This window comes from Trichosurus vulpecula, chromosome 7 (genome assembly GCF_011100635.1).
Source record: "Trichosurus vulpecula isolate mTriVul1 chromosome 7, mTriVul1.pri, whole genome shotgun sequence".
NCBI classification, from domain to species: Eukaryota; Metazoa; Chordata; class Mammalia; order Diprotodontia; family Phalangeridae; genus Trichosurus; species Trichosurus vulpecula.
Window position 1 is genome coordinate 264,819,940 of NC_050579.1, and position 25,991 is coordinate 264,845,930.

At 34.2% G+C, this 25,991-nt stretch overlaps 2 protein-coding genes across 2 annotated transcripts; both read right to left on the minus strand.

Annotated features, from left to right (window-relative positions):
• Window positions 1-1,179: 1,179 nt before the first annotated feature.
• Window positions 1,180-2,142, minus strand: LOC118857965 (olfactory receptor 11-like). The gene has a single exon (XM_036768416.1). It carries the CDS (start codon window positions 2,140-2,142, stop codon window positions 1,180-1,182), a length of 963 nt encoding a protein of 320 aa, XP_036624311.1.
• Window positions 2,143-23,591: 21,449 nt separating this feature from the next.
• On the minus strand, window positions 23,592-24,533 carry LOC118857091 (putative olfactory receptor 2B3). Its single transcript, XM_036767697.1, has one exon. It carries the CDS (start codon window positions 24,531-24,533, stop codon window positions 23,592-23,594), a length of 942 nt encoding a protein of 313 aa, XP_036623592.1.
• Window positions 24,534-25,991: the final 1,458 nt, after the last annotated feature.

The window sequence follows — 25,991 nt, forward strand, 5'->3', positions numbered from 1 at the left end:
TCCCTTGTTCATCTAGCTGCATTGATTCTGTTAATGCAAAAGATTTTCAAATTCATTTAATGCAAATATTCTTTTTTATAGAGAGTCCCTATTATACTTATTTAGATAAGAATTCTTCTCTTAGACTTATCTGTGAGAGTTGTCTGATCCAGTCATCTTAAAATTGTTTTATGGCATAAACATTAATCTTAATAGCCTATATTTTTGTTATAAAAATCGAGATGTGATTTATCTTTAATCAACAGATCCTTATCGCTACCCTATGCAAATCAGAACTAAGCAAAAGAAGAATTTCTAGGTAAAGAACACCAGATTTATTTCGACTCATACATCTTTGTTTGGTAAGGGAAATTCTAATGTATTTATTAGTTTTTCTTTCTGAATACATTTCTGTGACTGAGTCCAGGTTTGGTCAAAACCAAAATATAAGTTTTCTAGACATTCTCCTCTCACTGTTACAAAATTTAATTGAGTTTATTTTAGGTCTACATCAAGATGACATTGGATTATTACAATATCATATTTAAATCTGTCCATCTTGGGCATATCAGAAAGGTCTTTCTTGTCCAGATAATTTCACTTTTCCTTCAAGGCAAATGTTTCCTGTTAACTTGAAGTTTTTTCAAGTATTTCATATTTCATTTCTATTATATTTCTACTAATCCCAGATTTCAATAAAATTCTCAATTTAATATTGTTCTAAGCAAAAAAAAAACTGTAGTGTATATGAGCTTTTAAATTTGGAAAAATGGCTTCAGATAAGATAGATTTGCTTGACTCATTCATTCAAGTACCTGCAATATGCACCATTGTGGGTATTAAATTAGATACAAATTGTAGACAAGACAAGGCATCCACAGCTAACGTCCAAAATCTGAGAACCCTAAGACATTTTAGGATAAAGTTTAAGTTCAAGAACTGGATACCCATATGAGATAGTGGTAGCAATAGACATCTTACAGTCATAGCATCTAGAGATTAAAGAAACTTCAGAGATAAATCATTTCATCCTCATGATTTCAAATGTGAGAAAAGTAGGTCCAGAAAAACAAAGTTTCTTAACCAATATGAAACCAATATCAAGTAGTAGAGTTTAGAGTTGGAACCAAGGCACTTAATTTCAAACCCAAGGCTGTCTTTGCTACATCATTTTGAGAATAATTTAGACCTTGCTCAGATTTATTTGACTTTAAATATGAATCCTCCCTTGGACCTGAAGATTCTTCTCAGTAGATTGCCTAGAGCCCCTTTCACATCTTTATTTCTCAGGGTGTAGATGAAGGGATTGAGTGTGGGAGTCACAACACCATACAAAAGAGCCATACATTTAGGCTGATCCCTCGTGATAGAAGAAGGGGGCTGGAGGTACATACTAATTGCAGGGCCATAGAATAATAAGACAACAATGAGATGGGAAGAACAGGTTCCAAAGGCTTTCTTTCTTCCCTCAGTAGACTGAATTTTTGTAACAGCCTGCCCAATATAGGCATAGGATGTAATAACCAAGGCCAAAGGAATAGCAAGGAAAAATACACAGACCACAGAAAGCCCAAGTTCATTGGAACTCTTATCACCACAGGCAGCCTTGATCAGTACAGGAATCTCACACACCACGTGGTCTAATTCATTGTGTCCACACATTGGCAGCTGTAATGTCAAAGTTCCTTCTGACACAGCATAAGTCAGGCCACTTAAAAATACAATGGACACAAGTAAGATGCAGATCTGATGATTCATGATGAGGGTGTAGCGAAGTGGTTTGCAGATAGCCACATAGCGATCAAAAGACATGACAGCTAGGAGAAGACACTCTGAGGCTGCCATAAAGTGGAAAAAGTAAAGCTGAATAGCACATCCCATATAACTGATTGTCTTTTTTGAACTTCCCAAGTTGAATAAAATCTGGGGAACAATGCTTGTGGTGTAACAGATATCCACCAAGGAGAGATTAGAGAGGAAAAAATACATGGGGCTATGGAGGTGGTGGTCCAGTTTACAGACCAGAATGATGGAGATGTTGCCCAGCAGAGCCAAGGGGTATATGAAAAGGAGAATGAGAAACAGAGGAAATTCCAGCCATGCATGGTTTGAGAAACCTAATAAGATAAACACTTCTGGAAGACTTTCATTGCTCCCTGACATGATCTTCAGCAGCCTGAACCTGTGGGAATCAACAGAAGCAGAATCAGATCAAAGCAATATCATAATTTAAAAAAAAAACTGTTTCATACCCAAAATAGCTATCATATATTTAGAATTTTTAAAACATATGTATAAGTGAATCACAGTGGCCATGTAGACTCATTCATACCCAAAATAATCCTTACTATAACATATCCATCATGTGGCTTGAACACCTTTAAGGATGGGGACCACATTGCTTCTTGAAGTAACTAGTTTCACTTTGTCATTCATCCTCTGTCTCTGGTCAAGCTAAAAAATGACAAATCTTTGTATAAAATGAACATGTTTCTATTCTTAATGCATAATATTGTTACTTTTAGTATCAAAGATTAAAAAGTCTTCTCAGAGACCTCTTTTCCATCTGTCAGCTTCTCTGAGTACTCTCAAATTCTCTTCAAACTGAACAATCAGAAGAGGTTTTTTAAGGACAAACTCTTTACATTCTGATGGAGAGAAAGAAGAGTGGTCTTACAATCCTAATTTCACAAGGGTCTTAGAGATAGATAACCGAGACAGAAGTCTTATAATTTTACTATGTTCCAAAGATGTTATGAAAAAAGAAAAGGGGAAGAGTTGATATATAGAGAAAAAGTAGGAGAAAAAATGGGGTAATCTAAGACCCATAATCAGGTTCTGCAAGTGAAACTATATCCATTTGCCAGATTATGATAGTAAAATTATGATAAATAAAATGCTACTGGGGGAAGCATTAAAAATCAATTGGAGGGAGTCAGCTAGGTGGCATAGTGAGTAGAATCTGGCCCTGGAGTCAGAAGCATCTTAGTTCAAATTCGGCCTCAGACACTTGACACATTTACTAGCTGTGTGACCTTGGGCAAGTCACTTAACTTGAATTGCCCTGCCTTCTCCTCTCCAAAAAAAAAAAATTCAACTGGTGACTGAATAACTTAATTCTAAAGACTTTTGATGTCACACAACAAATAATTTAAATAATAGATATGTTCGCTGAGAATAATGACAATCAGACAACCTTCCAAATTTTAGAGACGCAATCAAAGAAAATTTAAAAAAGGTCTGAGATCTCCCACTGCATCTGGGACCATCTACAGTTATCCTGATCTATATCTTGCCACAGGTCCCAGATGCCTCCGGAGGAGAAAGTGAGGTTGGTGACTGCACAACCTTCTTTCACTTATATCTAATTCACTTGCAAGTCATCGCATTGCCTTCCTGATGTCATGGTCCTTTTTGAGAATGAAGAACAAACAACAGGGGAAAATGTATATCTTTAAATGCTTTTATTAATCAAAAGACAAAGTAGATCAGTTAAATAAATATTTATCAAAAAAGTAAGATATCTAGATTAACAGAACAAGAAATAAAATATGTAAATAACCTAACTTCCAAGGAACAAATTGAATAATCTACAAACGGACTCAATCAGGGAAGAAGGGGATTTATGGGACTAGTTGGATTCACAAGTGAATTCTTTCAAACACATAAAGAAAAATAAATTTCAGTATTGAAAAGGGGTTTTGAAAAATACCAAAAAAGGTACCCTATCAAATTGCTTCAATCATGCAGGGATGTTCTTGCTATATCAAAGGATATAGGTATAGTCATAACAGAAAAAGAAAACTACATCTAAAAGATTCTACACTATGATCTGGTTAAGTTTATATAAAAAAAATAGTTTACTACCAGGAAAACAAGTTAAGTAATCTTATTAATTATAAAAATCATGATGTATCTATAGATAAACAGAAATATTTTGACAAAATCCATTACCCACTTCTTTTAAAAATTTAATAGAGCATAGGAATAAATGGACCTGTCCTTAAAATAACAAATCTTTGTTCAATCACTTTTGACTTTTTGTGATATGATTTGGGTTTTCTTTTCAAAGATACTGGAGTGGTTCGCTATTTCCTTCTCCAGCTCATTTTACAATAGAGGAATGGAGGCAAACAGGGTTAAGCGGCTTGCCCAAGGTCACACAGCTAGTAAGTGTATGAGGCCAGATTTGAAGTCAGGAAAATGATTTATCCTGACTCTAGGCCCAGCATTCTATCCACTGCATCACCTAGCTGCCTCAAATGAGAAATAGTGTATATTTAAAAGCTTAAACAACTACTATACTTGAAGAACACTAAAGTGTCAACTGGAAATTAATTGAAACAATACTTGGCAAGTTTCCAAGACATAAAATAAATCTACGTAGATTTTTACCAGCCAATAAGGAAGAAATAGAAAGAAAAAATTTCATTTAAAGTTACTGTAAAATGTATAAAATGAATAACTGTCTTCCTTCCAAGACCTAGGCACAAGATCTATGTAGTTACAAACAAATGTTTACAAATTCAATACAGACTTCAATAATTATATAAAATATTACTTGCTCATAGGACAGATGAAGCAATTTAATTAAAATAAAATACTGCCAAAATGGGAGCCAAGGTGGTGTCTGGAAAGCAGGGACTTGCTTAAGCTCTCCCCCAAATCCCGTCAAACTCCTGTAAAAATGGTTCTGAACAAATTATAGGGCTGGAGAACCCACGAAATAGCAGAGGGAAGCAGGTCTCCAGCCCAGGATGGTCACTGGGAAGGGTCTATCACATGGTGCTGGGAGTAGAGCTCAGCCTGGCATGGGCTGCACTAGGAAAGACCAGACTGGGAGTCAGCTTGGAGCAGGATTTAGGGCCATGAATCACTGAGTTGTGGCAGTTACCAGACTCCTCAATGCACAGATACCAAAGGAGACTGAGCAGGTTAGTGGGAAAACTGCTAGATCTGGCCCCAGACTTCAGGCTGGCAGATATGGTACACTGTGGGGACAGCAGGAGCAGGAAGTTCTTGCAGCACTTCCACAGCTCCAGCATCAGCTGATTCTGGAATTGCTGGCTAGCATGGTGGGAGGAAGGAATCAAGTGGCAGACCTGAGTGGGAGTGCAAGACTTGCTTTGCCCTGCTTGGATCTGGGTCACCATACTGATTGGCAGTTCTTAGGGGAGAAGAAGTGCTGCTGTGGTGGAGTTTGCGGTGACAATGCAGTAGAAGTACCTCTGAAAACAGCAGCACAACCCCTAAAGCTGGGGACAAAGCACTCTCTAGTGTACAAGCAGTCACACCCTGACAAAAAGCTCAGAGGTCAAGTAGTGGGCTGGGAACATGGCCAGGCAGTGAAAAAGGGCATGCAGACTCAGACTCAGACTCAGACTCTAGAATCTTTTTTTGGTGACAAAGAAGATCAAAACATACAGCCAGAAGAAGTCAACAAAGTCAAAGAGCTTACATCAAAAGCCTCCAAGAAAAATAAGAATTGGTCTCAGGGCATGGAATAGCTCAAAACAGATTTGCAAAGGCAAGTAAGAGATGTAGAGGAAAAATTGGGAAGACAAATGAGAGAGATGCAAGAAAACCATGAAAGACAACTCAATGACTTGCTAAAGGAGACGTAAAAATATATATATATACTGAAGAAAATGACACCTTAAAAATAGACTAAGTCAAATGGCAAAAGAACTCCAAAAAGCCAATGAGAAGGAGAATGCCTTAAAAGGCTGAAGTAGCCAAATGGAAAAGGAGGGCCAAAAGACCACTGAAGAAAATACTACCTTAAAAATCAGATTGGAGCAAGTGGAAGCTAGTGACTTTATGAGAAGTCAAGATATTATAAAACAGAAACAAAGGAATGAATAAATGGAAGACAATGTGAAATATCTCACTGGAAAAACCACTGACCTGGAGAATAGATCCAGGAGAGACAATTTAAAAATTATTTGACTACCTGAAAGACATGATCAAAAAAAGAGCCTAGATATCATCTTTCAAGAAATTATCAAGGAGAACTGCCCTGATATTCTAGAGCCACAGGGCAAAATAGAAATTGAAAGAATCCACCAATTGCATCTTTAAAAAGATCCCCAAAAGAAAAATCCTACCAATATTGTCGCCAAATTCCTGAGTTCCCAGGTCATGGAGAAAATACTGCAAGCTGCCAGAAAGAAATAATTTCATTATTGTGGAAACACAATGAAGATAAACAAGATCTTGCAGTTTCTACATTAAGGTATCGAAGGGTTTGGAATATGATATTCTGGAGGCCATAGGAGCTAGGATTAAAACCAATAATCCCTACCCAGCAAAACTGAGTGTCATGCTCCAAGGCAAAATATGGATTTTCAATAAAATAGAAGACTTTCAAGCTTTCTCAGTGAAAAGACCAGGGCTGAATAGAAAAATTGACTTTCAAACACAAGAAACAAGAAAAGCATGAAAAGGTAAACAAGAAAGAGAAATCATAAGGGACTTACTAAAGTTGAACTGTTTTGTTTACATTTCTACATAGAAAGATGGTATGTGTAATTCATGAGACCTTTCTCAGTATCAGGGTAGTTGAAGGAAATATACATATATATTGATAGAGGGCACAGGGTGAGTCAAATATGAAGGGATGATATCTAAAAAATAAAATAAAATTAAGGGATGAGAGAGGAATATATTGAGAGAGGGAGAAAGGGAGAGACATAATGGGGTAAATTGTCTCACATAAAAGTGGCAAGAAAAAGTGGTTTGTTGGAAGGGAAGAGGGGGGAGGTGAGGGAGAATGAATGAATGTTGCTCTCATCGGATTTGACTTGAGGAGGGAATAACGTACACACTCAGTTGTGTATCTTACCCCACAGGAAACTAGGGGGCAGGGGATAAAAAAGGGGGAAGATAGAAGAGAGAGCAGATAGTGGGAGAAGGTAATAAAAAGCAAACACTTTCAAAAAGGAACAGGGTCAAGGGAGAAAATTGAATAAAGTGTGACAGGATAAGATGGAGGGAAATATAGTTAGTCTTTCACAACATGAGTATTGTGGAAGTGTTTTACATAATGACACATGGGTGGCCTATGTTGAATTGCTTGCTTTCTCAGGGAGGGTGGATTGGAAGGGAAGAGGGGAGGGAATTTGGAGCTCAAAGTTTTAAAAGCAGATGCTCAAAAGAAAAAGTTGTTTTTCCATACAACTGAAAAAGAAGATATATAGAGAATGGGGCAAAGAAATCTATACTGCCCTGCAAGAAAGTAAGTTGAAAGGGGATGGTGGGGGGAGTGGGGTGACAGAAGGGAGGACTGACTGGGGAATGGAGCAATCAGAATATACGCCATCTTGGAGTGGGGGGGAGGGTAGACATGGGGAGAAAATTTGTAACTCAAAATCTTGTGGAAATCAATGTTGAAAACAAATATATTAAATAAATAATAAAATAAAAAATACTGCAAAAATAATTTTACTTTTCAGTGACATATCAAACTACCAAAAGATTACCTTACAGAAGTAGGACAAATAAAAATGAGATTCATATGGAGGGAGGAAAAGTCAAGAATATCAAAAGAAGTAATTATACAGTTAATAACAATGTATACTACAAAGCAGTAATTTTGAAAACAACTTAGTACTCATTAAAAAAAAGCCATCAGTGGAACAGATTAGGTTCAACATACAGAAACAAGCATATGTTAAATATTATTATTCAATAAAAACAAAAAACATTAGTTATTGGAGAAGTACTTTTTGAAAAAACTGCTTGAAAAATTGGATAGCAGTATGGAAAAATTAATTTTAGACCAATACATCATACCTTTGACTAAGACAAATTCCAAATGGATTTGTGACTTAGATATATATTTAAAAAAACACATCAAAAACACATTACATAAATAAGAGGAAAACAACTTAGCAGCCTTACAAATAGAAGAAATGTTAATGAGAAAACAAGAAACGGGAGAATCACAGAAGATAAGATGGACAATTTTGGTTATATATATTTTTTAAATTGCATAAACAAATTTAATAAAACAGATAGCTTGCAGGGAAATCTTGTAGCACTTTCTCTGATAAAGGTGTCATTTGCAAGACATGTAAAGAACTGCTTTCAATTCATACAGAGAACCATTCTTCCCCTTTCTCAGGGGAAGACACCCAGGCCATTAAGAACCAAATTTTTAAAATGCTACGAAACACTACTAGTTACACAAACGAAAATTAAAACAATTTTGAGACTCCACGTCAACCAAAAGAGTGGCAAAGATGACAAAAAAAAGCAAAATGATAAATGTTGGAGTGGCTACATGAAAACAGGCACATCTTTAAAGAAATTTGAATAGTTACTTGAAAAGTTCTTAAAGACAAATGTGAACTAGACCTATATCACAAGGAGATTCGGAAAGAAGAAAAAGACCTTTAGTTACAAAAAGATTTGGTAGATCTTTTTTGTGGTACTAAAAAACAACAACAACAAACACAGAAAATGAAGGGCCCAGGGCTGTTCATCAGTTGAGAAATGGGTGAAAAACTGTGACATATAAATGTGATAGAATACTATTGTGGTATAAGAAACTGGAAAATAGATATCAAAAGTCATGGAAACACTTTTAGGAATGGAAAGAATGAAATAGCCAGAACCAGAAAAAACAATTTATATACCACAGCGTCAATGTTAAAAAAAATGAACAATTTTGAGGACTAAACTGATGAAGAATGAAGTTAATAGAACCAGAACATTTACAATATAACATTATAAAAAAGAACATAACATACTGACTCTCTATGGTTTCAGAGTCTTGGTGAAGCAATCTATTACAGAGAGAAGATGAATTTAGGGTACAGAATTTTACATATACATATGTGTGTGTATATGTATATATATATGCTTGTATGTATGTATATATTATACACACACACATATACACGTATATGTATGTACATACACACATATACACATATGTATATGTGTATTTATGTACACATGTGTATGTATGCACACTGTATATATATGCACATATGCGTATATATTCAAATATATTTTTACGTATACAATACAAGAATTTGTTTTGGATTATTACAAGATACCTCTCATAAAGTGAGAATAATTTGTGAATGTTTGTAGTATAAAAACAAAACCCATCAACAAAATATTTTTAAAAGATGGTTTTATACATCTATATATACATGCATATATGTATATTTAAAAACTCAGACCTTATTTTTTTCCATTTAATGAACATTCTTAATTTGTCATGTTTTAGTGTCCTCTTGACTTGTCTTCTTTTTTATAGCACTTTTTAATTTCTCCTAGTTTCCCCCCTCAAGCTATAACTAATCACCCATACCATGTTTTTCATTTTACTCTTTAAAAAGTGTACACAATTGTAGAATCACATTATAGAATTATGGTGTTATAGTACTTGGCTCTGCTATATGCAATTGGTGTTACCTTTGACAAATTAATTAAAATCTTTAGCATGGAGTTTCTTCATTAACAAGTTGAGGGTTTTTTAATTCTTAAAATATTTTGATATAATTATTTATTGCATATGACATCAAAGTGTGTGAAGAAAAACCTTTGCATACAGAGACTATAACACATAGAATATATTGTATTCATTACACTATATTCTTTACCAAGAGGGAAAAACAGTGTAACTTCAGTCATCTAGAAACAATATGTAAAGAATTTTGTCAAATCTATAAGAATCCAAGTTGTTCCCCAATTGATTAATGGTCAAAGGATGTGAACAGGCAGTTTTCCAATGAAAAAATTAAAACAATTGACAGTCATGTGAAAAAATGCTTGAAATCATTATTAATTAGAGAAATGAAAATTGAAACAACCTTGAGATGTCTTTTTACACCTATAAGATTGGTAATATGATGGAAAGAGAAAGCAACAAATGTTGGAGGGGATGTGGAAAAATTGGGGCATTAATTCTCTGTTGGTGGAACTCTGATCTAATCCAACCATTTTGGCAAGTCATCTGGAATTATTCCCAAAGAGTTATCAAACTGTCTATACCCTTTGACCTAGGAGTACTATTATTATGTATGCTTCCAAAAATGATTAGAGAAGAAGTAGAAGAATCTATATATTCTAAAATAGCAGCTCCCTTTGTGGTGGCAAAGAACTGGAAATTCAGGGATGCCCCTCAGTTGGGTAATGGCTAAACAAGTTGTGGTATATGATTGTGATAGAATACTACCATGTTTTAAGAAATGATGAGCTCAAGGATTTTAGGATAACATAGGAAGACTCGCATGAAATAATGAAGAGTAAAATGAACAGAACCATGAAAACACTGTATACAGTAACAGCAATATTGTTTTAAGAACAACTTTGAGAAACCAGTCATTTTGACTATTATAAATACTCAAATTAATTATAAAGGACCTGTAAAGGAAGATGCTACCTGCACACAGAGAAAGTACTGATAAATAGAAGTATGTACAGCATGGCTTTATTTACAGTATGTTTTTTCCATAGTTGTGTCTAGTGGTAGCCATCTCTACAGAGGTAAGGCAGGGTATAAAAAGAAAGTTAGATGATAACTTTATTATATATTTAAAAGAAATAGCAAGTTGTGTGTAATAGATTTGCAGTGTCATGAGCAATCTTTTTTATCTATTTTATTGTGGAAGTTCTTGTTTTATATTCTTAGAATAAAAAAAAAAGAAAAAAATTGCTTGATGGTTTGTTGATTTTATTAGTCTTTTTAAGTTCTTTGTATTATTTATCTGTTCAATGATGTTTTATTTTTCATTTTTTCTCCTTATTTTTAGTTTGTTTTGTATATGTGGTCAATTTAGTATTGTTGTAGCTGAATAGTCCAGTTGACACCAGCTGTTTATGGCCCTGTGGACCATATTGTCCATGGGGTTTCATTGACAGAGATACTAGAGTGGTTTGCCATTTCCCTCTCCTGTGAATTAAGGCAAAGAGAAGTTAAGTGACTTATCCAGGGTCACACAATTAGTAAATGTCTGAGGCTAGATTTAAACTCAAGTCTTTCTGACTCCAGGTCCAGCACTCTATCCACTGAGCCATCTAGCTGCTTCTCAATTTAGGATCATTAATGGATATTTTCTGGTTTCTTAGTTTTATATTCAGTTCATTAATCTTTTTTATTTATATAGTTTTTCCAAGAGGCACACAGTGTCATTAGAAGATTGTTTAGGTCCATCACACAATATTAGTTGTCTCATTGAAATTATTCATCATTCAATACAATAAATATAATTTATTACATCTATAAATCAGTCTTTAATGCATTCTTTATTTATATTATCATTACCTAATCTCTATGTATATTCATATGTAACCCCCACCTCTACTCCCATCCCCATTTGGGCAGAGTCTGAAGGACAGACTTGTGATGCAGCCTCTCAGCTTATTAATAGTGACATACTAACTGTTCACAGGTACACATCCTAAGTAGTATTTAGCCTTTTTTATTTAATGATTCATATTGTTCCTGCTTTATTTTCTGTAAGGTATGTTTTATTAATTATGCTTTATGTTTTCATTCATTACCATTTTTAAAATGAAACACTTGATACAGAAAAACTGAATATTCTTTTTAAACTCTCATTTGAAAATTCCCAAAAAGTCTTTTAAATTGACTTATCCAGCTATCTCTCTCTCTCTCTCTCTCTCTCTCTCTCTCTCTCTCTCTCTCTCTCACACACACACATACACATACACACACACACACACACATTCATATATATTCATATCCCTTTCTGTAGGATTTGTCTAACTCCAAAAGGGCAATATCACATTTTCCTTTGATTATAGGGCCATTGAAAATATCTTTTTGTGATTAACTTAGGTTCTCCTTTAAAAATCATATCTTCTTTTAAATATATGTACATATATATATATATATATATATATATATATATATATATATATATATATATATATACACATGACAGTAAAATACAATTTCACTGTCTTACTTGATATTACCAAGAAATAGTGATTACAGATTCCAATTTTGTAATAACATGAAGAATAATAAATTTTCTTCAGGATGTTAATTTTCATTCTATATGTATTACTATTCCATTACCACAAATTATCTAATCAGATTTTCTTCATGTGGAAGTTTATCCACAGGCTGAATACAATGACAAAAGGATAATCTGGGCAATTTCCACAGAATGTATAAAGTGTGATGTGATACAAATGGTAGTGTGCTGAATATGGAGACAGGAGGACCTGAATTCCAATTCCAATTTTGCTGCTTACTAGCAACATAGCAATGGTCATGATGATCATATCATCTGAAACTCCTTCAATGTGCTAAAACTCTAAACAATAGATAGATAGAGAGACAGACAACAGTCAGACAGATAGATAGGTAGGTGGATTGATAGGTAGATTGATAGATTGATAGACAGATGGATATATAAATATTTGATATACATTAATGAAAGGGGTTCCCAGACTGATGAAATCATAGGTCCTTGACAAATGTGTCTTCATATTTTAAGACAAATAGATAACACATTCATTAAGCATTTACTATATTCCAGACATGCTAAGCACTGAAAATACAAATACAAGTTAGTAACACAGTTCTTACCAAATAGGGAAAAGATAATATGCAAGAAAGGATTTAGAAAGTTTATTTAGAATCAATTTTTTTCCTTTCTTTTTGCTGGTTGAGGTTAGAAGTACATATTAGTTTGGCATTTGCATTTTTTAACTTTTCTTTGAAGGCTCTAATTTCTATCCTTAAGTCCACCCTTTTTTCATTGATAGATCTTCTATTGTTCTTCTGAAATATTTTGAAAGTACTTGCAGTTTTCCGATTGTCATTTCATTATAGTATGTTTCCCTTCCTTGAGGATTTTTCAGTCTATTTCCTTTAATCCATCATGCTTATACAATACATTGACTGTTTGCTAAATTATTTGCTCAGTATTTCTTACTTTGTCAGTCTCTGCTACTACCATTTGTTTTCCTATGTGAACCTTGTAATTGGTACTCTTAATAGATGACTCTTTGCTTCTTTAGTGGAGGTTTTGTATGGGCCCAACCTAGAGCCTTCGCCTATCCAAGGTAGCCTGTTACACATTCTTACCACCAAGCCTGGGTGACCTCTACATTTTCTCTAAATTGGGGTCTGGAGTGTCCAGCTGAATGAACACTAAGACAAATTTCTTTTCTTTCTCTGTGTGTTTTCTGTAGTGATGCCATGAACTCTTTGGGTTAAATTACCACGATACATTAGAATTTAAGTTACTTGACACAGATGTTATTTAATTTTTTACTTTGTACTTCCAGGATCGAACATGAAGACTTGTATATTAAATTGTGCAGTCAATTCTCAAATATATGAATACAGTCCTGATCTGCCTGAGACATATCAAATCCTATGCTTCAGCCTCTGCAAGAAACTATGACTGCACATTTTCAAGTCTACCATATTTTCAGGAGCCAATGCATCACCTATGCCTCAGACAGTAGATCCTTCACCTTTAAGGGCTACAGCCTAGATACCAGGCTCCTTGCCTGTAGGACCAGAACTTCCAATAAGTGCTTCTCATCTCAAGGACATAGTCCAAAGATAAAAACTCATAATCTAGTCCTCTGGCTGCAATGGTTTTATCTACAGGATGAGTCATTAACAAAAAAAAAAAAATCCAGTCCCTTTTCTCTACTATCCTTAGCCTTTTGAGGTCAGGAAGTCCCAGATAAAAGGTACTGTATCCTCCATGCCTGGAAAATTACTCTATAATACTATGCCAGTTCCTGTAATATAGAATTTTCATTTACTTAATTAAAAAAAAGAAATCACCCTTTTTCTAGTATCTTACCACCATTCATCTAAGGCTGACTCCTTCTATGTCCCTATCTAGATCATCCTACTCTGTCCAATTGTGCTCTTTGAAATCTCTGTGCTATCCATAATATGCTTTCCTTGATCCTAGATCTGTTCCTATCTTTTGTCAGTCCATCTTCATGGCAGTTTTCTAAGATCTTTCCTCCCTAAGAAAACAGTTTATTTATCCAAAACCCTGCCAGTATTGATTGCTCTCTCTCACAACCCCTTGACTCACTGTGAATAAGAAATTGGTTCTTGGCCTTCTCTTTTCAACATCACCCATCAACTTATATTACTTTGAAGTTTAACCAATTCAAACATATCTCCCAATCCAAAACTTACGGTAGTTATCACCTAGATTTCAGGTTATTCTCCCTCCTCTTTCAAGGAGTTCTATACCTGACCATCACTTTTTTCTACCTATTTACAACTGTTCTTATATCAAGGAACTTTAAAATACATAATGATGTTCCTTGAAACAACTTGACATATAATTTCCACCCTTGACTCATATTGAACATAATATAGAGAGAGGTGAGAGAACAGACAATATAACCCCAAAAGTTCTTTCTCTTGCTTTGAATAAATGGAAAAAGATAGATGTCTTTGTACTTACCCCCTTGGGATGAAAGCCTTCTTATAAACAGAAACAATTGTGAAGGAAAAAAGTGCAATTAAAAGATGTCAAGAAAGTTTTTAGAAGAATGGAGAATTTGTAGTCCAGAAGTGAGTACCTTAAGTATTCATATCAAGCCCATGTATTCCAAAGCTGATTTACATGAGGACACTTCTGGGGAAGAAAGGAAATATTGTGTACAAGCATGACTCGTTAATGGTGAAAGGTATTGGTTGCTAATTTTTCACCTTGGCTCCAGTCCTAAGGGTACAAGGATTGTTTTCAAACAGAACTTATGTACCTGAGCCACACAATCCATAAGGGATTTTTTTTTGTGTGTGACAGCTCCCAGGAGAACGTATCTGCCTCTCTGGTGCAATTATCCCCTTTGAATCAGATTGCATCAGTGTTGGTGACATTTTTATGTAGTTAGTAGGACAAGTGTAATCATCCATTACAGGCAACTAAAAAAAAGAACTGAGTAGATTCATGCATTTAAGACATGCCTTTACTAACCAGGGAATCATTTTGAAATGTAGACTTATCTAGATTAAATTTTCTTTCAATTAGCAAAAATGTACTTTCCTTCCCTCTGACTTCTTTCCCACAAGTGAGTAATACAAAATGCCTGTTACAAACAGGTCTAACTAAGCAAAATAAATTTTCATGTTTTCCAGCCTCTACCTCCACAGTAATACAAAACGCCTATTACAAACATGTATAGCTAAGTGAAGTAAATTTACACATTTTCCAGCCTCCACCCCACAGTAAAGGTACACTTTTCACTCTGAGTCCTGTGATGAATGAAAGAGACATAGTTTCTGGGTAATTTATAATGAATTTATGAATTATGTATTGCAAATAATTAATAGATCAATGCTTTTCTCTTATAAATCAAAGATGCACCCTAGAGACCACTCACTGCCTAAAAAGCCTTTGGAAAAGGCAGTATGCCTAAAGGTAGAAATCATGTCTGATTGGTTAATAATTAATGAGCGGGTGAACATTTTAATGAGGATGTAATCAAAAAGTCTTCAAGTCCTCCTGCTGAGAAAGTGATCCAGTCATGAGTCTCAGCCACCTTCAGCAATCTGGACAAAAGAATTCTTCTGTACTCAGACTGCTCTTTTTGGGTTTCCCCTTTATAAGGTTGGTCACTAATGGAAATGTTTCAAGGACAGGAGCTTATTTCCTAAGGGCAAGATCTTGTCTAAATTGGATTCTATTTGTAAGGTCTTCTGGTTGGGTGGAGTCCTACACAAAATTGGGAAGGAATTGGACAATCTCATCCATCAGCAACATCTTTCAAAGAATGATTGAGTAAACTAGAGGGGTGGGTTCTTGAATGAGGAAATAGGAATGAAAACCTTAATCCTAATTCAGTAATTGACTGTTAATATAACAGAAATAATCATTTCTCTCATTCCCCCATTTTATTCTAATGAGAGACACAGTCTCCTCAACGAATCATTAACTGACACAACAAACACTTCATCAGGGGTTTCTAACAATGGGGCTTATGATGGGAAATAATGTGAAGGGCAAAGGAAGAGAGATTGATTCATGCATTGACATGACCCATTAGGAGCAGTCCTCTTTGGTAAACAGATCTTACAGGGAAAAGGCACATAAGGAAAAAGTAAAAAATAAAAAAAATAAGTGGCTTATTTCATAGGCCCATCATATCTTAAGGCTCAGAGGTCCCATCTCATACACTCATCTCTTTCTCTGGAAAGATCTCCTGATAAAGCCCTCTGGTCTGGGTGTGGTCTCAGAACAGTTTCCAGCTGACTGGATTCTCTAGTTCAGGTCACTTGTAAAGAACCCTTTCTCTACTAGAAATTTCATACAAAATTGATCTTAACACAAATTTAAATTTATTTTACTGATAACCAGGTCAAATAGTGATAGTAAATAAAAATGGGGAATCTTTTAGGCAAGAGAATTTACATATTTAGGTTGATCAATTGCCATGTTGATCTATCCAAGAAACTGAAACACAAACTGAAAAACTGGACAACTCTGTATCCATATTTTATATATGGCATTGTTCATTCCTCCATTAAGAGGATGTGACTCTGCTAAGAACTGTTAACAGAACACTTTCTATGAGATGTCTTTTAATAAAAGAATGATTTCTCTTAACATTTGTTATATTAACTATGATTAAAATTAATTAAAATAAAAATACCCCCATCCAATAAAAAAGCATTGGGGTGGAATATATAATTAGAGTGAGTAATTAATTTCAAAATAGTGTTCATTAAATGAATTCTTTACATTAAAACATTTTAAATTTCTAGCCACGTTCATATAAATACCCCCTAGTAAAAGTGGTTATGTTTTTCAGTGGTTATCTCTTTAAAGCTCTTATAAGATAGTCCACAAGCAATTCTTTTTTGAGATAACTAAAAACCCTCACAATCCAATGCAGAAAGGCAGAAATATTAAATTAATACTTTTCAAATGATCATGATACAATAAAAACTACTTGTAATAAAGGGTCATAAAGAGACTAAAAATTAATTGGAAATTAAATAATCTAATCCTAAAGAGTAAATGGGTCAAACAACAAATCATATAAACAACCAATAATTTCATCAAAAAGGAGGAAAATAATAAGACAATATACCCAAACAGCCAGAGCAGTTATCAGGGAAAAATTTATATCTCTAAATCTTTACATGAATAAAATAGAGAAAGAGGAGATGAATGAATTGAGCATACAACATAAAAAATTAGACAAAGAAAAAATTTTAAAAAACCTCAAATAAATAACAAATTGGAAAGTCTGAAAACCAAAAGAGAGTTTAAAAATGGAAATTAAGAGAACTATTGAGTTAGTAAAGAAAACTAAGAGATGGTTTTATGGGAGAAAAATAAAATGGATAAATCTTTGTTTAATTTGATTTTTAAAAAAGGAAGAAGAAAACCAAATTGCCACTATCAAAAATGAAAAAAATTAATTGAATACCAAAGAAGAGGAAATCAAAACAATAATTAGAAGATATTTTGCCCAACATTTTGCCAATAAATCTGTCAATCTAAGTGAGATGGATGAATATTTACAAAAATATAAACTGCTCAGATTAACAGAAGAGGAAAAAAAATTAAATAAGCACATTTGAGAAAAAGAAATTTAACAAGCCATCAATGAACTTTGTAAGAAAAAAATCTCCAGAGACCAGACAGATTCACAAGTCAATTCTACCAAACATTTAAAGAATAATTAATTCCAATACTACATAAACTCTCTGGAAAGATAGGTGACATTGTCCTATGAAATTCTTTTTATGATACAAATAGGGTACTGTTACCTAAACCAGGAAGAGCTAAAACAGAGACAGAAAATTATAGGCCAATTTCCCTAATGAATATTGATACAAACATTTTAAATAAAATATTAGTGAAGAGAATACAGCAATTTATCACTTGGATAATACACTATGAAAAGGTGGGATTCATATCAGGAATACAGAGCTCATTCAATATTAGGAAAACTATCAGTATAAATTACCACATCAATTACTAAACTAACAGAAATCTTATGATATTCTCAATAGAGGCAGAAAAAGCTTTTGACAAAAAACAACACCCATTCCTGTCAAAAATAATAGAGAGCTTAGGAAAAAAATGGAGTTTTCCTTAAGATGATAGGTAGTATTTATCTAAAACCATCTTCAAGCATTACATTTAATGGGGATAAGCTAGAAGTTTTCCCCATAAGATCAGGGGTGAAACAAGTATTTCTATTATCACCACTGTTATTCAATATTTCACTATAAATGTTACTTTTGAAATGAGAAGAAAAAGATATTGAAGGAATTAGAGTAGGCAACAAGGAAACAAAGCTGTCACTCCTTGGAGTGATATAACCTAAACCAGAAAGGGCAAAAACAGAGAAAGAAAACTATGTACCAACTGCCCTAATGAATATTTGATGCAAATTTTTTAAATAAAATACTAGCAAGGAGAATACAGCAATATATAATAAAGATCATACACTAAAACCAGGTGGAATTTAAATTATAAATGCAGGTCTGGTTCAGTATTTGGGAAATTATCAGCATAATTGAAAGCCAATTGGCTACAATCAATGCTAAGCCAGGAAAAAGTGGGTTGCTTGCCAAAGTCATGCCTAATATTCAATAAGATGCATGATTTTATGGTGAAAATTTAAAGACTGTACATCAAAATCATTTTAAATAAATTCCAAACCAAGTAAAACAAATGATTATAACAAAAGGAGGGAACATTTCATGTTCCTTTTAAAAGGTAAAAAACAAAACTAATCAACAAATTAATAAAAGCTGAAATACTAAACTTATCCTTTACAAAATATGATGAGTAAAAATTACAGTAATAATTGGTAAGGCTATATTCAATTAATTTTATTTCATTTTGTCACTTTCAAATTGCACACCACTGTAGCTTAGGACAGAATGTGTAAAGTAGGAGCCAAAATGTGAATTCCAGTAAAAATAGAATGGAACAGGCAAAATTTCTTGAAAGAAAGACTATTAAAACAAAGTCAAAAGACAGAAAAATTAGAAGGCTATAAGCATTATCTACTTCAAAAACTTTACCTGCAAAATAGACCATATAAATTATTCTGCTCCCTTTCTTTGTTCCTATCTCACTCTCATCCCTTTCTCTCCACATATTTACTTATATAAACGCGTGTATTACAAAAATTAGGAATTAGAATAAAATATTTTCCTCATACATAAAAAAGAGTGTTTAAGACAAGTTATCAGCGAATGTAGTCAACCCCAAATATGCATGCGCAGAAACTACATTATGCTTAATAGCCCCATAGGCAATGAAATAAAAACAATACATAATATATATGACTCAGATGTAATAACATCTAAATCTTTGAAGGAAAAGCCAATATAAATACAAGGAGAAATTGACAACAAAATTTTAATAGTTGGAGAATTCATGATGCGTCTTTTACATTTAGATAAATTCAACAAAAATAAACAAGAAATAATTTAAGAGCCCAAATAGTATTTTAGAAAAGTTTGATATGATAGCTATCTGGATATTCTGAATAGAAATAAAAATGAAAATAAACATTATTCAGCTTTGCATGGCACCCATAAAAATTTGACCATTTGCTATCATGTAGCAAAAAACTAATGAACAAATGAAGAAAAGTTGAAGTAAGTACTCAACATATCCTTTATTAAATATAATGCATCAAACAGAAGAGTAAATAAGAAGGGATTCAGACTTGAATCTAAGAAAGGGACATTGAACTTTACAAATTAATTCTGAAAGAAGTGAGGTGAGAAACAGATGGATTTTCAATTAAATTGTATCAGATATTTAAAAACCAATTAAATCCAATAACACATAAATTCTTTATTTAAAAATGAAGAATATATCTTACCAAACATATCAGACAACTATGGGACTGATTTGTAAACCAGGGAAGGAGTAATCAGAGAAAAAATGTTATATTACAAAATCTTTAATGAATATTCATGAAAAAATAATGGCATAAAATATTAACAAGGAAGCTATAGCAATATCTTTTAAAAAATTATACACTATTGCAAGGTTGCATTTGTAGCAGGAATACAGTGTTGGTTCAATATTTTTGTTGTTGTTCCATCATTTCAGTCATGTCTGACTCTTTGTGACCTCATTTGAAGTTTTCTTGGCAAAGATAATGCAGTGGTTTGCTATTTCCTTCTCCAGCTCATTTTACAGAAGAGGAATTGAGGCAAACAGGTTAAGTGACTTGCCCAGGGTCACATAACTAGTAAGAGTGTGAAGCCAGATTTGATCTCAGGAAGATGTTTTCCTGACCCTAGGCTCAGTCCTCTATATACCATGCCATTTACCTGCCTCAGGTTCAATATTAGGAGAACAATAAATATTATCTTAATCTAATAATAAAAATAATACGAATCACTACGTTGTGTCACATGATAACAAAAAAAGCTTTCAACAAAATACAATACCCATAAATGATTTAAAAATATTATAAAGCATGGGAATAAACAATATTTTCCTTAATATATCACTCAGTATCTATCTAAAAGCAAGCGCTGACATTATCTATGGTTGAAAAACATTAGAGACCTTTCCACTAAAATTGGAGTAAAGCCAATACCTCATCATCAGTATTATTTATATAGCTTTTGAAATGTTAGTAATTGCAATAAGAATAAGTAAAGAAATTGAAGGAATAAGCATAGATTTTTAAAAGAGGCACAAAATGTCATTTAATAATTATGTGATGGTTTACCAGAAACCCAGAGCTTCAATTTTAAAAATCAAAACATTTCATGACCTCAGTAATAATAATAGTTACCATTTATATATTACTTTAATATTGAGACAGTGCTTTACAAATATTTTATTTTGTCCTCACAAGAACCTGGGAAGTAGGTGTTATTAATGTCCCCAATTTATAGATGAGGAAACTGAGGTTGAAAGAAGTTAAATGACTTGCCTCAAACATATGACTAGTATCTGAAGCTGGATTTGAAGTCAGGTCCACCCAGCTACCTTTTAAAGTAATAGTAAAAATTAATGAATCAGTAAGTTAAAAAAGCACTTATTAAATGCTAAATATATGCCAAGTACTGTGAAAAGCGCTGGAGTTATAAAGAACAAATATGTATACACAATAAAAATATAAAAAAACATAAGATTTTCTATATATTGCCAAACAAATCAAACAGAATGATAGAAACCAAAAAGAATTCCTTCAAAATAAATAAGGAAAGTATCACAGAAATTATATCAATTGAATTAATAATTTGAAACTCCAATTATTGGAAAGTTACTCATTGTTATGGTTGGGCCGTGCTGATATGTTAAAGATGAGGACTACTTAAATTAATTTATAGTTTCAGTGTCATGTCACACAAGCTACGAATGCTTTATATTATTTAACAATTCCAACTAATAGCAAAATCTGAAAATCAAAAGGTCAAGAAAATCAAGGGAAATAATACAAAGAAGTAAGAGATAAAGGAGCCTAGTAGAAACACCTCAAACTATACTTAAAGCAGTAATGATGATTACTATGTGGTAATGGTCAGAAACAAAAAAGTTGATCAAAAACTCCTAGGATTACGAGAAAACAATCTGGTAGAAATTAGTTTTTTGTCAACATCTCACACCATATTCCACAATAATTTCTGAAAACAATTGACAAATGTAAATGGTAGTATCATATGCAAAGGATAAAACTTTTCACAACAGATGGAGGAAAATTTTAAACTAAAAAGGTATAGAGGTGACCATAAAAGAATCAATTCTCTGTTTTGATTACACAAAAATTGAAAAATTTTGCACAAATGCACGGTTGTTCAAATAATAATGATAGCTAGCTTATACATAGCACTTTAAGGTTTGTAAAACACATTAAAATCATTACCTTATTTTGTTCTCAACCCCAAGAGGTAAATACTAATATTATCCCCATTTTAAAGATGAGAAAATTGAGACAGGTGATAATTAAAACAGGTGGTGGCTATGAGACTTTTCCATGCTCACATACCTATCTGACTAGTGGGATGCAGGTCTTTTTCACCCAAATCTAGCACTCTAGCCACTGTATAGCATAACCCATGGTTATGGGAGGAGGAGGAGGAGGAGGAGGAAGAAGGAGGGAAGGAAAGAAGGGAGAAAGGAAGAGAAGAAAAAAGGAAGGAAGGCAGTGAAGGAAGGAAGGAGAAGATAAAAAGAAAAGGAGTGAGGAAGGGAGGAAGGAAGGAAAGAAGGAAGGAGGGAGAAAGGAATAAAAGAAGGAATATGGGAGGAAGGAGAGACATAAGGAAGGAAGGAAAGAAGGAAGGAAGGAAGGAAATGTTTGAATTTGGATGGTGGTTATGGAACTAGAGAACAAGGAATGATGTGAAAGATACTGTGAATATTATTTCCTATACATGACTGTATCCTGGACTTGACCTGGATCTTACTCTCCCTATACTCTGTCTTTTGGTGTTCTCATGTATTTCATGAGTTCAACTCTAACCTCTATGCAAATGACTCCAGTGTATAGATTCATTCATCTTTCTCCTGACCTAATGTTTCACAGCTCCAAGTGCTTATTTTTCCCAAAGAGACATCAAACTCAACATGTAAAAACATACCCTTCATTCTACTTTCCTTAGTTATGTAGAGGACAGTATCATTTTTGCATTCATCCAGTTTCACAGTCTAGGGAGATATTCCGAACTCTTCATTCTCACTCACTCCCCATATCTTATCCATTATGAAATCTTGAAGATTCTGTCTCCAAACGTAGCTCACACATTGTTCCTTTCTCTTCATTTATACTACAAACACACTAATTTTGGCCTTCACTTGAGCTATTATTCTTTGGGTTGGCCTCCTTGTATCTAGTTTCTCTTGCACAATTTTTCCTCAACATAGATGCCCAACTGATTACATTGAAGCATAGATATGACTTTCACTGTTTGACTCAAAAATCTTTTATAGCTGCCTCTCATCTTCATGATAAACCTGGTTCCAGCCTGCCTTTCCAGGTTTATTGCATAGTACTCCCTCTCACACATTCTGTTCTAGCCAAACTGTCCGTTTCCCATTTTTGCGCCTTTGCTCAGACTGTCCCTTAAACATAGAATGTTATCTTTCACTTAATCCTTAGTTTTTGTCAAAGCTCACCTGAAGTGATACCTGAAATGGGAGATGTTTTCTCATTCTCCTTTCTACAGCACTTTCCCCTGTTGTGAAATAATTTCAAATTGATTTTGAATATATTTCTATTTTCTAATCAGTATACATGTTGCTTTCTTACAGTAAGAATTTAAGTTTCTTGAGGTCAGGAGCTGTAATATTTTTGTCTTTATACCCTTAGTGCCTAACAGAATATCTGGCAGGTAGAAGGAGCTTAATAAATAACTATCAAATTAAATGAATATAATAAAAATTCATAACCTAATAAACCCGATAAAATTCATAAACCTCATAACCTCAAAAAGCAGGGAGAAAATGTTGTAGTGGGTTATTACATGCACATTTTTGAGCCTTACAGGAACTTCAGTAGAAGAAAAACATGGACATATCAATTGAAAAATGCTTATGTCAAAAACATTGGAGAATAGAAAGACAAGGAAATCAGCCCAGGAGTTGGTACAATCTTTGAGATCTGAACAAGAAATGCTTACCTCTAAAGTATATTCCTCACATCTTAATCAAAAATATTCTTTTTATAAGGCCCTTGAAGGCTTCTTTCATATCCTTGTTTCTTAGGGTATAGATGAGGGGATTTAACATAGGTGTGATAATTCCATAAAATAGGGAAACTATCTTCCCCCAAATCTCAGAAGTGGATGAAGGTGGTAGGAAATACATGTAGATGGCTGCCCCATAGAAGAGTGACACCACCACTAGGTGGGATCCACATGTCCCAAATGCCTTCCTCCTCCCTTCAGCTGACCGCATCCTCAATACTGCCTGGGCAATGAAGCCATAGGAGATAAGGATCAGTGACAGGGGGATAAGTAAGATGACAACAGAAAAGAATAAGAGTTCTGCCTCATTGGCTGTTATGTCAACACATGACAACTTGAGAAGGGCAGGTACCTCACAAAAGAAGTGGTCCACCTTGTAGCGGCCACAGCGTGGCATAAGAAGAGTCCAAGTAGACTGCAGCACAGAGTTGCTGAAACCACTGAGCCAACATGCAGCTGCCAGCTTGAGACATAGCTGCTGGTGCATGATCACTTGATAATGGAGAGGCCGGCAAATAGCCACAAATCGGTCAAAGGACATGATAGCCAGCAAAAGGCATTCAGTGGAACCCAAGGCTAAAAAGATGATGAGTTGTGCAACACAACCACCATAGCTAATTGTCTTCACTCTACTACAAATGTTTATCAACATTTGGGGAACTGTGCTGGTGGTATAGCAAAGATCTAGGAGTGATAGGTTGGTGAGAAAGAAATACATGGGTGTGTGGAGTTTGGGGTCTAAGTAGGACACCAGGATAATGGCCACATTGCCAAAGATGGTCAATGTATAGGAGACCAGCAAGATTCCAAAGAGGGGCAGCTCCAACCAAGGCCAGTTTGAGAAACCCAGTAGAATGAACTGCTTTGAGAAAGTTTCATTTTCCCAATCCATATTGGAAGGATCATTTCTTAGCCATCTGCAAAACACAAAAGTAGGCAGTCAGTACATGTTATTGTTGTTTAGGGAAATGGACTGAATTAGACCATATAACTCTGTAGCATGTTGGGAAAAAAAACACTTCAATCTGAGAAATGGTGTCATCGTTAAATGATTTCTAGTGAGCCAGTCTCATAGTTAGGAAGACCGTAGCTCATGTAGTGATTATGACATATAATAATGACTGTATTCCTCTGGGAAAGTCACTTAGACTCTCACAATCCCACACCATTCTCTAAGATTATAACTTGCTGAAAAGCTGCTCAATTGTAGTAGTGGAAAGGATTTCCTTACCATATACCACTGAAATTGAAAGTTTTGGAGAAAATAGTTAAAAAGACAATTTTTTTTCAATGCATTTTAAAAACTGTTTCTTAAGTGAGTTACTATACCATCTTACCTGTCTTCATATAAATTACTGATAATAAATGGTATATCCTTCCTTCAAGAACATTCTATACTGCCTTAGGTTTATCATTATGAACAGTAATTAATAAGAATTAACTTCTCTCTTCCCCCCTTTATTGTCTCAACTTTCTGATACATGAAATTGGCAACATGAAATTATCATATGCTTTACTTAATGTTATGAGAGAGCCAACAGATTCCATCATTAATGAAGTACCTCATTACTATATCTTCTTATCCCTGGGCCAGTTTTTAAACCTACATTAGGCATGTACCATATGCATAACCTCAATACATATATATTCCACAATGACACAATTCAACAACCATTTAATAAAACTCTTTTGGAAAACACATACTTACTTACCATTTTGAAAAGAGTATCGTATCATAATTTAACTTTTTCATGCTAATTAAGGTTCATCATTATTGCAATAAAAAGTGTATGTCTGATTACATTACCCTACCCCATGCTCAAGAATGAATGAGTGAAGCATCGGTAAGCACTAATTTTGAGCAAAGCACTGTGGGGATACAAATAGGAAAATAAGACTTTCCTTGCTCTCCAGGAGCTCACATTCTAATGGGGGAGACACATGCAGAAAATTTCAGCTGCAAATCAGATAGAAATATTTCACAGCCCTTAGGGTACAATAACAAGGTTAATGGTAATACCTCCTTTTGAATGATATGATAAAATCACATCATTTTCTGATGCTGAAGCATTTGATACTGAGGTGGAAGTGTCTCTATTGGGATGTAGGGGGGAGAATGACAGTGGTATTGTCAGAGATTTGACTTGCCTAATGCTCATTGCCCTCTTGTTTCAACAATCTGGCTAGCAGCTTCTGTGGGGGTGTAAGATCCACCCATAGCCAGCACCCGGAAAGCTGCCAACAGCACAGGTTCTTTTGATCTGCTTAAGTAAGGAAAGCAAAGTGAAAGGGTTGGCAAACTTACTTTAATTCAGCACACAAATATCATTCACTTAGTTCAGGGGAAGAG